At 55.4% G+C, this 14,362-nt stretch overlaps 2 protein-coding genes across 2 annotated transcripts; one reads left to right on the top strand and one right to left on the bottom strand.

Moving 5' to 3' along the window:
• Positions 1-208: 208 nt before the first annotated feature.
• Positions 209-1,468, top strand: IUM83_18356 (uncharacterized protein; the record flags this gene model as incomplete). Its single annotated transcript, XM_067943351.1, has 1 exon — positions 209-1,468. The coding sequence occupies one exon, from the start codon at positions 209-211 to the stop codon at positions 1,466-1,468; it is 1,260 nt and encodes a 419-aa protein (XP_067784493.1).
• Positions 1,469-6,128: 4,660 nt separating this feature from the next.
• IUM83_18355 (uncharacterized protein) lies at positions 6,129-11,411 on the bottom strand (the record flags this gene model as incomplete). The annotated part of the gene is made up of 4 exons (XM_067943350.1): positions 6,129-7,091; positions 7,174-7,293; positions 7,377-7,441; positions 9,227-11,411. The coding sequence occupies 4 exons, from the start codon at positions 11,409-11,411 to the stop codon at positions 6,129-6,131; spliced, it is 3,333 nt and encodes a 1,110-aa protein (XP_067784494.1).
• Positions 11,412-14,362: the final 2,951 nt, after the last annotated feature.

The raw sequence follows: 14,362 nt of genomic DNA, 5'->3' as shown, positions 1-14,362 counted from the left end.
CCGTTACATCGACAGTTGTTTGGCGACGCTGGATCGGCTCCTCAGTCGTTTTGAAGAGTGCCGGATCAGCGTCAGCTTTACCTAGAGTACCTTCGTGCAAGGACGCGTTGACTTTCTGTCCCATGAAGTGTCAAAAGACGGCATTTGGCCCGATCCGAAGAAGCTGGACGCGATCACTAAGCTGTCTTTACCACGAACGAAGAAGGGAATGCAGTCTTTCCTAGATGCGCTGAATTATTACAACCGCTTCATCCAAGACTTCGCTGTCTACGGCGCGGCGCTGTACCAGCTGAAGGAAGACGATTTCGCGCCGGAGGGTGACCTCACAGTTGCCCGCCGGAGTTTCCAAGCTCTCCAAGACAAGGTTGCGGCAGCGCCGATACTCCGCCACTTCGACCGCACCAAGGACGTGCACGTCATGCTGTTCGCAAATAAGTGGGCATTAAGCTCCACGCTGCTACAGCTGCATGATGACAAGTTGCACCCTGTTCGCTTCTGCGGACGTGTATTGAAGGAGGCCGAGATGAACTATCATGCGGCGGAGAAAGAGGTGCTAGCACTGTTGCTACTGCTGAAGACTTGCTACACTCAGTTGGCGGGGCGGACAATACGAGTCTACACTCGCTTCTCCACAATGGAATGGATTACCAAGTCGAAGTCACTCTTGGGGAGAGCTGTACAATTCGCGGTATTGCTCTCCCCGTGGCACCTGATCGTCCAACGAGTCAAGGAGACGGACTGTGCCTTCACCCAGCTGCTCCAGTCGACGGTGACCAACTTCGTGGATCTCGAGGACTCATTGGAACTGGTTGCCCCGCCGACTAAAGGCTCACCGACGACTCGCATGGACCCAAACTTGCTCTATGCACGCCTACCGACGACTCATACAGGCTTCGTGGTCTCTTTCGATGGGTCAGCGAAGACTGAGAAGTACGGTGGTTACGGCAGTTGCTCATGGATCGTGTGGAGCCTTCCGGAGTGGAAAATAGTTATTGCAGCGAACGCTTACCTCGCGAAAGCCACGGTCAATATCGCCGAGTACACCGGCATGAACAACGGCGTTCTCGCCGCGATCGAACTCGGCGCCGAAGACTTAGTGGTTGTGGGAGACTCGAGACTCGCGATCCAGCAATCCCTAGGGGTGATAGCTTGCCGCAAGGAATCACTAATGGCACAGCTCAATCATCACAAGGAGATCACAGCACGATTGCGGTCAGTCAAATACCTGCACGTGGTACGTGAATACAATGCTGCCGCGGACTCGTTGGCAACAGAAGCCTTGGAGTCAAAAGTTTCCAAGGTCATTCTGAGTGAAACCCGGAAAGCAGAGTTGGCCGGACTCAATCGGATACAAGAAGTGATCTACGAGTCGCCGCCGCAAGGATCAGAAGCACAAAACCTGGTTCCAGGAGGCTCTATTCAAATTCTGAACGACGTCTCAACCGTGAAACGCAAGACACTTTGCTGATTTCGTACGTCCAGAATCTGGAATGCTACTAGCAATGACTCGGGCGCAGACCAAGAGCAAGAAAAAACATGTCCGATTCACACACGACAAGCCGAAGCTACCGCCGAAGACTCGCCCTAACCGGAAACGTCCTGATATTCAACCCCCAGAAACGACTCAAGCTCCACCAGCAGCTCCTAACGCACAAGACATTGATCCTGTGGAAGTCCAAGAAGAAAGACGACGACAAATAGCGGCCGCTCAGGACGAAGAATTGCGATGGGCTAACCTGAAGACCTTGTTACGTGGGGATGTGGAGAAACTTGGATACCGAGCCGCCAGAGATGCATGGAAAATCGCAGATAAGTTCGTGTTGTCGGAGGACAATTTGCTACACTACATGGGAACGAGTCATCGGCGTGACGCTGAGTCGCAAGTGGAGATCTCGCTGCGTCTGGTGGTACCCACCACGATGATTCAAGAAGTGCTCCAGAATTGCCATGACACGCTGGAAGGTGGCCATCAGGGTGTGGTGAGAACCTACCAGCGAGTCAAGCGAGATTACTACTGGTTGGGACTCTACACCGACGTGGAGAAGCACGTGAGATCGTGCCCCGACTGCAGCACCAGCAAGAGCCGCCCCCAACTGAAGGGATACTCTCCTGGCAATGTGCTGGCGGAACGGCCTTTCCAGTTAGTGTCTATGGATTTTGTGATACCACTGCCGAAGACTCGGAGGGGCAACACAGCCCTGCTGCTCTTCCAATGTTCCTTTACGGGTTTCATCATTGCGAAAGCCATGGCGGATACGAGCGCACTCAAGGTGGCACAAGCATTCGAAGAATGCATATACCGACGATTCGGTGCGCCATCACTCATCCGCCATGACCGCGACCCACGGTTCATGAGCGAAGTGTTCCAAGCGTTTGCAGAAATGATGCAGTCAAGGTCCCGAGCAACGCTGAGTTACCGGCCGCAAGCCAACGGACAGCAAGAACGGTCAGTCAAAACTGTAATGCAATCCGTCAAGGTATACGCCGAAGACCCACTCCAACAAGACTGGGACGAGATCGTGGAGCGCTTAGTCTTCGCCATCAACAACTCACAAGACACGACTCGGAAGGAAACACCATTCTACTTGGTGCACGGGTGGGATGCCCAGTCAACGCTGAAAGCCATGTCATCCTCGCTCGGACATGGCACGCCAAAGCAGTCAGACACACTGGCGTGGCGCCGCGAAGTCAACAGACAACAGCAGATTGCTGTGGAAATGGCCAAGGAATACCAAGCCACCGAGAAGACTCGCAGAGCCCGGGAACACAACGCTAAACTCAGCAGGAAAGAGAAGACAATACTGGCGAAGACTCGGGATCACGAGTCGTCGGCGGCGGCACAAGACCAACCGTCTACGGGACAAGACACCCCCGTCCCAAGTCACCTGTCGCTCAAAACAAGTACGTATTTGCCACCGACGACTCGCGAGTCGTCGGCGGGTGCCCCACACCAACCGTTTGTGGGACAGGGGGGACATGTCTCTCGGGACAGGGTGGATCCACCGAAGACTGGCGGAATTGAGCCGATTGCAGGCCGAAAATCAATGCTGCCGGTCCCGTTTGATGTCGGCAGCAGGGTCTGGTTGTACATGGAGAGAGTCAAGCCCGGCCTTACCAAGAAACTGGTACACCGGTGGCATGGACCCTTCCGGATAAAAAAGAGTATCGAAGACTATGCCTTCGAACTCGAGTTACCGGACCGCAGTGGATACCGATTCTATCCAGTCGTCCATATCTCCCGACTGAAGCTGGTTGATGATCGACCGAAGACTCGTCTCGCGCCCGGACTTGTCGACGACACGCGACTAGACTTTGACGAAGAACTGCTCCCTGAAGATAGTTGGGAGCCAGATCACGTGGCAGGAGAATATGAAGTTCAAGCCATCCTCGACGACCGTGTGCCCTTGTCCACGGGAACTGAAAGAGCAGCGCGCGAGTTTAGAGTCAAATGGGTCGGCAACGATGAACCAACGTGGGAGCCAGCCGCTAACCTTTCTTGTGGAAGGGCTCCTCTATGATTACCTACGGCGAAAACGAAGTGAACAGCGCCTGCAGATGGTTCAAGTCGCCGACGAAGACTAGGTGGCTATGAGTCACCGCCATGACGACCTGTACTTGGGGCAACGCAGCCCAAGACCACAGACGAAAACAGCTACTGCAGTACTACCTTTTTGCATTTGAAAATTAAACCAAGACGGATAGCTAAACTCAACGGCAACTCAGAAGCGGAATTGGAAACGAAACCAAATGGATAGAAGACGCTGCCGACGACTCGCTTGAACCCGACTTCAATTCAATCAGGATCGGAGGCAACAGCTGCCCGAGCCAAGACACCAAGCAAGCTCGAGTCGTCGGAGCCACCAGCAGCATCCAGAGCTTGTCCTCCCGGAACAGACGCAGCAGTCGGCGAAGACTCAGACGCAGCAGGAACGCGAGCATCAACAAACTCGGCCACCCATTCTGAGCTCAATTCACCCGGCTGCAGTGACGAACTTGGAACAACTCGACGACCAACATCGGCGCGCGAAGAACCAGCTGGGACAAAAAGCGGAGCCGACGGGTTGCATGGGACGAACGTGGTGTTGTAGGGGTGGTGCTCCGGCACATCGATCCAGCCGTTCCGCCAAGGCTCCGCAGCATCCAGGGCAGCGACCTCGCTCAACCAGTCGACAGTCTTGGGCTCCCAAGGCAAGTACTCCAGAGAATACCCGGGCATGGTCGGCTCGAGCATGAACTCGGGCTTCACCTCCGAGAAACCAGGATCTTGGCAGCTGCCCCACTTTCAGATGTACGGGACCACCTTGGCGCGGAGACGGTCGCTGCGTTTGTTGCGCTCGACCACGTACCTCGACCAGGCAGCTTTCAAAGCATCCAAGTTCTTCCTCGTCCGAGTTTTCCGCGCGGCAGTCCAGTCCATCATGTCCAGGTCAGCGGCAACTGCGGAGAACGTAGTCTCCACTGCCTTCGGAAGGATCCAGTGATCACGCTCCCAAAGCGAGAAACCAAGGTCGACGTTGTCCGAGTCGCCGCTCCCACGAAAATTGCTCCAGTACCCCATCACTCGAGTCATCGGCGAAGCCCGCTGGGACACCTTGGAGTCGGGATCAAACTCTGAAGTGTCAAAAAGACACGCTTGAGACGGGAGGCGCCGGCGAAGCTTCTGCCACGGATGATCAGGGTTTTTGTAATCCGCGAACGCCGCGATGCCTTCAGGACTGGAAATAATTCGGAGATCCCGGGGCACCGGTGCAGGCAACCGAGCATTCAGCATCTCGGTCCAGCACTTGAGAGCCCCAGGACGCGTAAAAGGCGGCTCGATGTACGGCACAGCCCACTTGGCCACTTGCTTGGAAAATCGGACGAGGGGTAACTGGCCCCGTGCCGGCGACGGTACCACAGGAAGACGCCGGGGGCTGGAGTCTGACCCAGGGGTGGACAACGAAGTAGCGGCGACTCGGCTGCTTCCGGAAGACGCAGACTGGCGAGGAACGGAAGAACGACGGGGTTGTCGACGGTGACTCGTGTGAGTCTTCGGTGGAACAGGAGGTGTTTTCTTAGGCTCCACACCAGCACCTGAGATAGCTCCCGACGACTCGGAACCTGGGAGCTCCAAGAGAGAAGAGGATTGAGGGGCGCCCACCGATAACTCAATCACTGATCCAACGACCAAATTCTCCGCCTCCGAACCAGTGTCTGGAAACCATTCGAGAGAAGCGCCAGAATCAACGTGAACTTGCTCGGAAGGAGGAGAAATAGTGCTCGACGAGACAGCATCTTCATCCGATGACTCCACCATACGAGAAGGCTTGCGGGAAGGAACGACGGGTGAGCTGTCCGACGAAGACTTGGCAGCGGCCCCGGAGAAGACGGCGCGAGCGGGCGGACCAGTAGATCGCTGAGAACGAGCCCATCGCCCCTTGGGTTTCCGCCTCGACTTGCCTTTGGACGACGAAGCCCCGGAAGCACTCGGAGCTTTCACTTCCAACGCGGACGGAGACTCTGCAGCCGCAGGAACACTTCCGGAAGACTCGACAACCTCCACCTCCGTTTCCAAGTGCTCACCATCTTGAGAAGAAGTCCGAGAATCACCAGGAGCTGTCACCGAAGACTCACGGCTACCACCTCGACGAGAAGAAGACGTACGAGAGCCACGGACAGCAGAAGCTGAGTCTTCGGCGGGGCGGCGAGGTCTCTTGCCCGGGCGACTGGCGGACGGACTGCGACGGAGTGACGAGGAACGGACCCGCTTTTGCGACGCCGAACGAGAAACCGAGCTTGACCGACCACGAACATGATGAGAACCGGCTTCCCTTTGCGAGGAACGCTTGCGTGAGCAACCAATCTGCGCAGCGCGTAAAGCCCGGTCCGCTTCGATATCGGCAGCACGAGTTCCCGGCGTTGTCTTGTTCGCCTCAACCGACCGCTCCTCCGACGACAACTCAACATGAGAGTCCGACTCCAGGAAAGCAGCGTGGGCCAAGTCAACGGCAATGGCATCCTCGGTTCGAGACGGATCCGCATTAGCCAGCATGTCCTTGAGGACCCGCCGAGTCTCCCGGCTAATGTCCAGCAGATCCCAGTTCAACTCCCCAGTCGACAAACCGGTAAAGCATGAGTCATCGCCAGAATCAGAACACAAGCCAGCACATCCAGCAACACAACGACCAGTACGAACCTTCAGAGATCAGCACGAGGACGTCTGGATCCATGTCTTCAAACTTGACACGCGCCCGAAGAGTCCTGTTGGCGCGCGTGAGCCGCTTCACCTGCTCTTGGAGGTCTTCATTTCGGCGCTGGAGGCGAGTCGACGACGAGTCATCGCCGGCATCCAAGCGAGCCAGAAGATCGTGAAGACGCTTGCTCTGTGCAGTCGACGACGCCACGGCAGCCTTGAACACCGTCTGCTCGCGAGTGCGCTGGAGAGCCAGACGCTTGCACTCGTTGTCAGCAACTCTAACGCGGTTCTCCAAGCGGGCGGCCGTCTCGGTGTGCGCATCCACGGCTCCACGAAGACCCTCCATCTCCTGGAGGTAGTGAGCCTCCAGGACCCGCAGACGCTTGACCTCTTTCTTGGAGTGCTCGAATTCCGCGCGCGCTTGCTTGAGGAACACCATGGTGTTCTCGTGCTTGAACGACTCCTTCATCGCCGAGTTTTCGGCGGCAGCACGCGCAGCTTCAGCGTATTGCAACTGGCCTCGCATCATAGCCAAGTCCAGATTAATGTCATCGTGGACTCCCATGTTGGGCTGAGCCGCCGCCACCACGTCTTCCAGCGAGTGAGCAGCGGCCAAGCGAGAGCCCACGTGGCGGTCACCACGAATGTTGGGACCCTGGTGCAGGGTGACATTGAGACGACCGATGAGATCCAGCCAAGGACCCAACACCGCGATCACGTGCTCCGACGCCTCAGCACTGACTTCCATGACGATTTGCTCAAGGGCCTCACGCGACACCGTGATCAGCGAGTCGTCGGTGGTGGAACAACTGGCCCCAGCGCTCGAAGTAGAGCACCGAGCAGCTAGCTGCGACGACAGGATCGCAACCGAGTCGCCGGCAGCACTACCAACGGGCACATCAACCAGAGAAGTATCCTGAATGACAAGAAACGAAGGCAATAACCGTGAAGGTAAGCGAGAGCAGCTCAAGATCAAGGTGCCAGTCAACGAGACGTACCGAAGGAGCAGCCGGAGAGGTGGCCAGAGACGCGGACGACTCAGTGGAAGCCTCCAGCGAAGCTTGGATCGGCGTATCGCCAACAGCGAGTGAGCCCAACTCCGGAGATGACAGGACAACCTGGGAAGCAGACGCACAAAGCCGCCAAGCATCAGCATCTCACGTGAAGCTGACAGAAAGCGAGAAGACGGCAGGAAACTCACCGTGGCCGAACTGGCCGTCGACTCAGCAGCGCTCTCATCCTCAGACACCGCCGACTGCGAGGGAGCTGGGGCAGCAGGCGAACTACCAGCACCAAGCGAGCTTCCTCGACCTGGCGAAGACTGACCACGATACCAAGATCCGGGTTAGAAGTGAAGACGGCAAGAGAACAAGAAGAAGACGGCTTACCTGGAGCAAAGACCGAGACACACCGAGAGCCCTGAGGGCCGAGTTCACGGCGGACTGGGCAGCACGCGAAGAACCAGCCATGGCACAGGAGCACCCCGACGCTCGCCAGCACGCGGCTCGAGTCGCGGTGGGGGCAGTTGTGGTATCGGGAAATGAAGCCGAAGCCAAAACCCAAAGGCGGGACGAGGGACGAAGAAGACTCGAGGCGCCGGCGTTAACTGGCAAGTCACAACCCATCGCCAGTCATTGGACTAAACTCCCTGGTCGCTGATTGGCCTAAATAGGCCGGTGACGATGACTCGTCGACGGTCCCAAGTCAAGCGCGGGCGGTTGCAGCTCGCTAAGTACGGTGCGAACCTACTGGCAAGATCCGAACCCATGAGTCGTCGGCGCCTGTCCCCAGTCGTCGGTGGCGTTTCAGCGGCCGTTTGAGTCGTCGGTAACGCCGCCACGTCGCAGAGAAAGCGCCGAAGAGTTGTGAGTTACAACTGGCGGTCCAAAACGGACGCGTTTATACTTGATATTTGTATTGATTGATAGGAAACTTAAGAGAAGACAAGATAAGCCTTCGGGCAACAATAACAGAACAGCTTTTCCTTCCAACCACGCAAGGGCGACACCGGTGCCTGCAGTGAACGACCTGCAGCTCAAGGTAAACCTGGTAGGTAGGATTATGACTGTCGGTGGGCACATCTACTAGTGTAGCGTGTGTTCATCCCTGGCAGGGCCAAGAGTTAGTGGCCGGTGTATTGGTAGCGACGAGTCGTCGCCAGGAACTGGAGGAGCGAGAGCGCACTCCATTTATTTCTTCCCGCCGGAGTATAGCTCCGGCACGCTCGCATCACGCCGTAAAAGGCCGGGACCCTTCCTTCTGAGGGCCTGCGAGGTATATTTTGTGTGTGAGAGCGTGCTAGCCTTTGCTCGTGGCTAGTGACGCTGAGTCTTCCGTCGGCCGACTAGCGGAAGCTCGGTACACAGGGGAAACATCAACCCGGTGCAAGGGAAAGTTCCTGGGCCTTCAGGTTCTAACCCTAACAAGCCCATTGAGTCTTCGGTGACTCGGTGGGTGTTGTTGGTGGGGAAAGTGTGCCATATATAATTTAGCGCGTGTTCCTACACGACAGCAGTATCTCCAATCACTTCATCGTCATCTGGTCCACTTGTAACTTTGTCACTGAGGCTTCTGCCTCTCTCCTCTTCAAGCACCGCCGTTATCACATCGTTGCCTTGCTCACTTTTCGTCCATTCGCTCTTGCCCACGAAAGCGTAGATGAACTCCGCTTCAATCGCAGGCTCGGCTAACTGTGGCAGCCCGATTGGGACCAACCCAATCGTAGTTGGCGGGCTGCCTAGTTTAAATGATCCGCGAAGAGCAGCTCCTGGAGCTCGGGCGTGAGGTATTTCTTGTCCACCTTGGACTTGATGATTTTTGTGAGTTGTTGGAAAACCTCGCACGTGTCAACATCGTGGACCTGTATGCACAGCTGGCAACGGTGTCGACAGTAGTGCGTTAAGTGATGTAAGCCTCCGCAGGCTGCACACGGCCCGTACCGGCGCGATTTCTCGTCGCGGTAGTCACGGCTCTGGAGCCGATTGTCCCGGCCTTGGCTGCGGCCAGCTGGGTCACTCCTGAGTTGTCGGTTGGCGGACCACGCGCAGGTACCTTCAGCGGCGACTCGTCGCCCCTTGTCGTTGGCTGCCGCGAGGTAGTCGTCGCTGCCGTCCGACGAGTAGCTGTCACCCCAGTCTTCGCCAGAGCACTGTGAGTCGTCGGAGCCGTGTTCACTTCCATCTTCGCTGTTGCTGACGTTATTATATCGGTGGCGCGGGTGCCGCAGATCACTCCGAGCGTCCCGCATGTTCCGTCGATGAAGTTCGGCGATTATGTCGGTGACAGATGCTTCAGCTAGGCTCACCCGAGGCATGTTGCGTGAGTCGCCGCGACGACGCTCGTAATCTCGTTCGCGTCGGTCGCGACGGTTGTAAGCATCCCGCGAGTCGTCGCGGCGGCGGTCTTCACGTCGGCGAGCGTCTTCCGAGCGCTCGTGACGGCGCGAGTCATCGCGACGTCTGTCACCACGTCGTCGGGAGACATCCCGAGCTCGAGAGTGAGGCAGCGACGACTCGCGGGACGAATTGCGCTCGTCAATCTTCAGTATCTCTTGGATCGTTTCATCCAATTCATGTATATCTGAGACGCGTAGGTGGCACAGGCGCCGTTCGAGTCCTCGGTCGCCGCAAGTCTCGAGGAACCGCTTGACGTGGTCGCGTGCTTTGCGGCCGTTGCTCTCAAACCGAATCGCGGCGTTCCTGGCATAGCCATTGAGCCGGTTTAGGTAGTCGCAAACATGTTCCTTGTCTTCGTGCTTGGCTGAGTAGTAGCGAGTCTCCGCTGACTGGCTGAACTGGGAGCAATAGTATTTGATGAAAGCTTCGCTTAGGAGGCTCCACATTCGCTTGGTCTTCTTGGGTAGTTGTCGGTACCAATGTAGCGCGCCGTCCCGAAGACTCAGCTCGAAAGTCATGCACCATTCGTTGGGCGATGCTCGCGTTCCTTTCATCTCGTAGACAAAGGCGCGGAGCCATTGCATCGAGTTCTCGCTCTTGTTCCTGGTGCCCGAGAACGCTTTGATCTGCCCCAGTGATCGATGTGTTGCCACTTCGATCCTTGGGGTTGCGTTCAGCAACTCGAATTCGGTCACTTCATGGATTTGGCGCAGGTATTCGTTCGTCTGCGCCCTTCCATCCCCAGTGAAGACTGCTTCTTCGTCTGACGAGTCGTCGGTGGACTGGTAGCGACGACCCTTGCTCCGTCTGGAACTGCTTCGCGTGCTTCTGTACGATTTTGAGTCATCGGTGGTGCGTCTAGCGCGGTCCGAGTTGCCCGTAGGTGGTGGAGTCACCATGTGGGGGTCTTGAGAGTACGGGGATCGCTCTCCAGACGCGCTGAACACCCTCCCAGTGGGTTTTTGGCTTGGGTTTTCGAGGTTTGTCCTTTTAGCAGTCGTCGGCAGCAGTACGCTAGCATCGTTGACGACTTCACGGGTCGCACGAGACGTCTGTGAGTCGTCCAACGTGAACGAGTTCACGCCAAAGGCTGTGCGGAGCCGCTTCTTCCACTTCCAGAGCTCCGCACCTGCTTCAGCGGGCACCCAGCACTCCAGAGTCGACGGTGAGGGGAGTTGCGAGGGCCGAAGCCCCAATGCATTCAGGAACCGCTCCGTGTCTTTCGCCACTTGTTCACCGGTCACGAAGCTCACGGGGCGAGCCAACTCGTGGTACAAATCGGCCCAAACCGCTTGGCGAGTCATCGTTGGCTCAAATAGCTCACCCCAGTCGCTCTTCTTCATTTCTTCGTAAAGTCGACCGAGAACCTTGTTGGCCGCTGGCGTGTCACCGTTGAGTGGCGGCCGGTTACCGGAGGTTTGCTCGGTCACTTGAGTCGTCAGGACCGGTGACCTCGAGTCGTCGGCGGCGTCTTCAAAGTCTTCAAAGTCGTCATACGCTGGCCCTGGGCCATCCACACCATCCAGTTCATCCGCGAGGTTGCGCGTCACGGAGCGCGTGTCGTCGTCAAGCTCAACCGCGAGGTTTCGCGACAACGAACGCGTGCCGGCGCTGCGTCCTGCGGACAGCACTGAATCTTCCGGAGTCTCGGGTGTCACCACTGCTGGCGCAGGCGCCTTCTCCTCCAGGTAGTCGTCGTAGTCTTCATCCATGTCTTCGTCCTTGGCGTCGGATCCAGTCATCGATTCGTCGAAGCTGACGGTCCGCTCAGCAATCGAGTCAAGGTGCGGCGTGATCAGGGCCGCAGTCGAGTCGTCGCCACGCGTTCCGCCAGTCTTCATTGGGGTTGCTGGTACCGCTCAACGTGATCCTTTCGCCATTCTTCTTCTTTTTCTTGTTCTTGTTCTTCTTCTTCTTGGTTGCTCGTAAAGTCGATCGACCTGCAGTAGCACGAAACACAGAAGGTCACCAATCCCGGGTCGCGGCACCAGTTGTCGTGTAGGAACACGCGCTAAATTATATATGGCACACTTTCCCCACCAACAACACCCACCGAGTCACCGAAGACTCAATGGGCTTGTTAGGGTTAGAACCTGAAGGCCCAGGAACTTTCCCTTGCACCGGGTTGATGTTTCCCCTGTGTACCGAGCTTCCGCTAGTCGGCCGACGGAAGACTCAGCGTCACTAGCCACGAGCAAAGGCTAGCACGCTCTCACACACAAAATATACCTCGCAGGCCCTCAGAAGGAAGGGTCCCGGCCTTTTACGGCGTGATGCGAGCGTGCCGGAGCTATACTCCGGCGGGAAGAAATAAATGGAGTGCGCTCTCGCTCCTCCAGTTCCTGGTGACGACTCGTCGCTACCAATACACCGGCCACTAACTCTTGGCCCTGCCAGGGATGAACACACGCTACACTAGTAGATGTGCCCACCGACAGTCATAATCCTACCTACCAGGTTTACCTTGAGCTGCAGGTCGTTCACTGCAGGCACCGGTGTCGCCCTTGCGTGGTTGGAAGGAAAAGCTGTTCTGTTATTGTTGCCCGAAGGCTTATCTTGTCTTCTCTTAAGTTTCCTATCAATCAATACAAATATCAAGTATAAACGCGTCCGTTTTGGACCGCCAGTTGTAACTCACAACTCTTCGGCGCTTTCTCTGCGACGTGGCGGCGTTACCGACGACTCAAACGGCCGCTGAAACGCCACCGACGACTGGGGACAGGCGCCGACGACTCATGGGTTCGGATCTTGCCAGTAGGTTCGCACCGTACTTAGCGAGCTGCAACCGCCCGCGCTTGACTTGGGACCATCGACGAGTCATCGTCACCGGCCTATTTAGGCCAATCAGCGACCAGGGAGTTTAGTCCAATGACTGGCGATGGGTTGTGACTTGCCAGTTAACGCCGGCGCCTCGAGTCTTCTTCGTCCCTCGTCCCGCCTTTGGGTTTTGGCTTCGGCTTCATTTCCCGATACCACAAAAGACTGGTGCCGCTTCTTTGAAGGCCTCCTTTCCTGGACAAATATTGTGTTGCCCCTCAAGTTGCAAGTAGCACCACGCTGGAATAACCAACAAGCTGAGATTATATCACTATGGAATATGATCAGGTGCATTACCCTCCACCACCGCTGGACGGAACGAAACCGGCTCTGCTTCGAGGAAATCGACCCTGAACCACTCAATACCACCCTTGCCGCGATTTACACAACATTCGGAGCTCACTACCGTCGGCCGCTTAGACACACCGACAAGTCGGATCAAAAGAACTTCACAAGCATTCTCAAAATTTGGCAACATCCAGTTTCTTCGGGGAGTTCCAACGAAGAAACCACGATATATTCTGAGTACATCATGTTCAGCTACATCTCATCCATCGGCCAGGCATAGTATTCCAGACACTGATCGAATAAACGACAAGAAGATAGCACTATTACTTAGCAAATTGAGAAGACCACTAATCGGTAATCGACCATTCTTCTTCTTCTCACGGGATGCCATGTCATGACTAGGCAAGTCGTTCAGCAAGGGGTATAGAAAAATAAGAAGAAACAGATCCTCTCCTCGTTGCCACCGGCGATTGACCCGGCAAGGCCTGAATTCTCGCCGCGTAGTCCGCGCTCGATGGGAAAGTAGCAGCGACGCTGGAACCTGACAGCGATTGAAAACGCGATCGCACAGGCAAGTAGGAACTTCTTTATATTGCTGGAGTGAGTCGAACAAGGCAAACGTCGAAATGACAGCGCATGTCGACGGAACTACCGAGTGTGGAATACTTGGGTTCACTGAGGTCGTTATTCAATTGCAAGATGATCGCGGGTAGGTGAACGTTCAACCTGTATTCTCTGAAATTTATTTCAGAGCGACGCGGCGCCGGTGGGTGTGCGAGTTTACCAAGTCAAATACCCTTTAAAATAGCATATGGGTTGTACATAAATTACCGTTTGGTTTTCCTGTTGGATATAATAACTTGCACAAAACTATAAATTACTTAGATGTTATCTGTGTCGTCCACCTCTGCTAAGTGCGAAATTTATTAGCCAATAAGCCCGTATCCTTGAAATCTATTAGCATTGCTAATTATACTAATGCGATTTGCTAAACTAGCAAATCAATCGCATTAATTAGATGTTGCACGAACGTTAACCCATGCGATGTCGCTCCAAGCGAGCTGATCGCGCATCGAGCAAGGGCTTAACTGCAGAGATGCTTTTGCTCGTCAAATGGCGTGGAGCTGAGGATGGAGGTGACGGGTGATCCTGTCGTGGCTGCGGGTGCTACAGTGACCCACCCTCTCACTAAAATAAAATAATTATTTTTCCGAGGTCTGGTCTTGTTCCCCCAGACACCGTCCAGCTGCGGACTTCATTAAATGAAAGTAACAATAATATATGTTTGTCTGAGTTGTTTCTTCCACTTCATTACTGCCCCAAACGGATATAGTACAGTAGTCGGAGCTAAAACAGAACAGCATTGAAATACTAAATGGGAAATTCGCCTTCACTTTTTACCAGTCACAACGCCGCGTAGGCTACGAGAAATAAACACATTGAGGCAGGACGTAGCTTGGTTTCATCTGCTTCTTCAAATTTAGGCCACGAAATTTCAGAGCTTCTCTTTCGTGCGCCACGATTTTGTTTTGGTAGACGACTTACCAGCTAAACCACGAGTACTGGATGCCCGAAAAGTTGCACCTCGAACACGGCAGCACTGCCACTTGTTTTTGTTGTTGTTGTTATCTGGATTTTATCAAGAATATATAGGCGAATGCCACTCAGGTGCCATTATAGGTTTATC

Source organism: Phytophthora cinnamomi (genome assembly GCF_018691715.1).
Source record: "Phytophthora cinnamomi strain GKB4 chromosome Unknown Contig90, whole genome shotgun sequence".
NCBI classification, from domain to species: Eukaryota; Oomycota; class Peronosporomycetes; order Peronosporales; family Peronosporaceae; genus Phytophthora; species Phytophthora cinnamomi.
The sequence above is the reverse complement of the archived record's forward strand: the minus strand, read 5'-3'. Positions and strand labels throughout refer to the sequence as shown.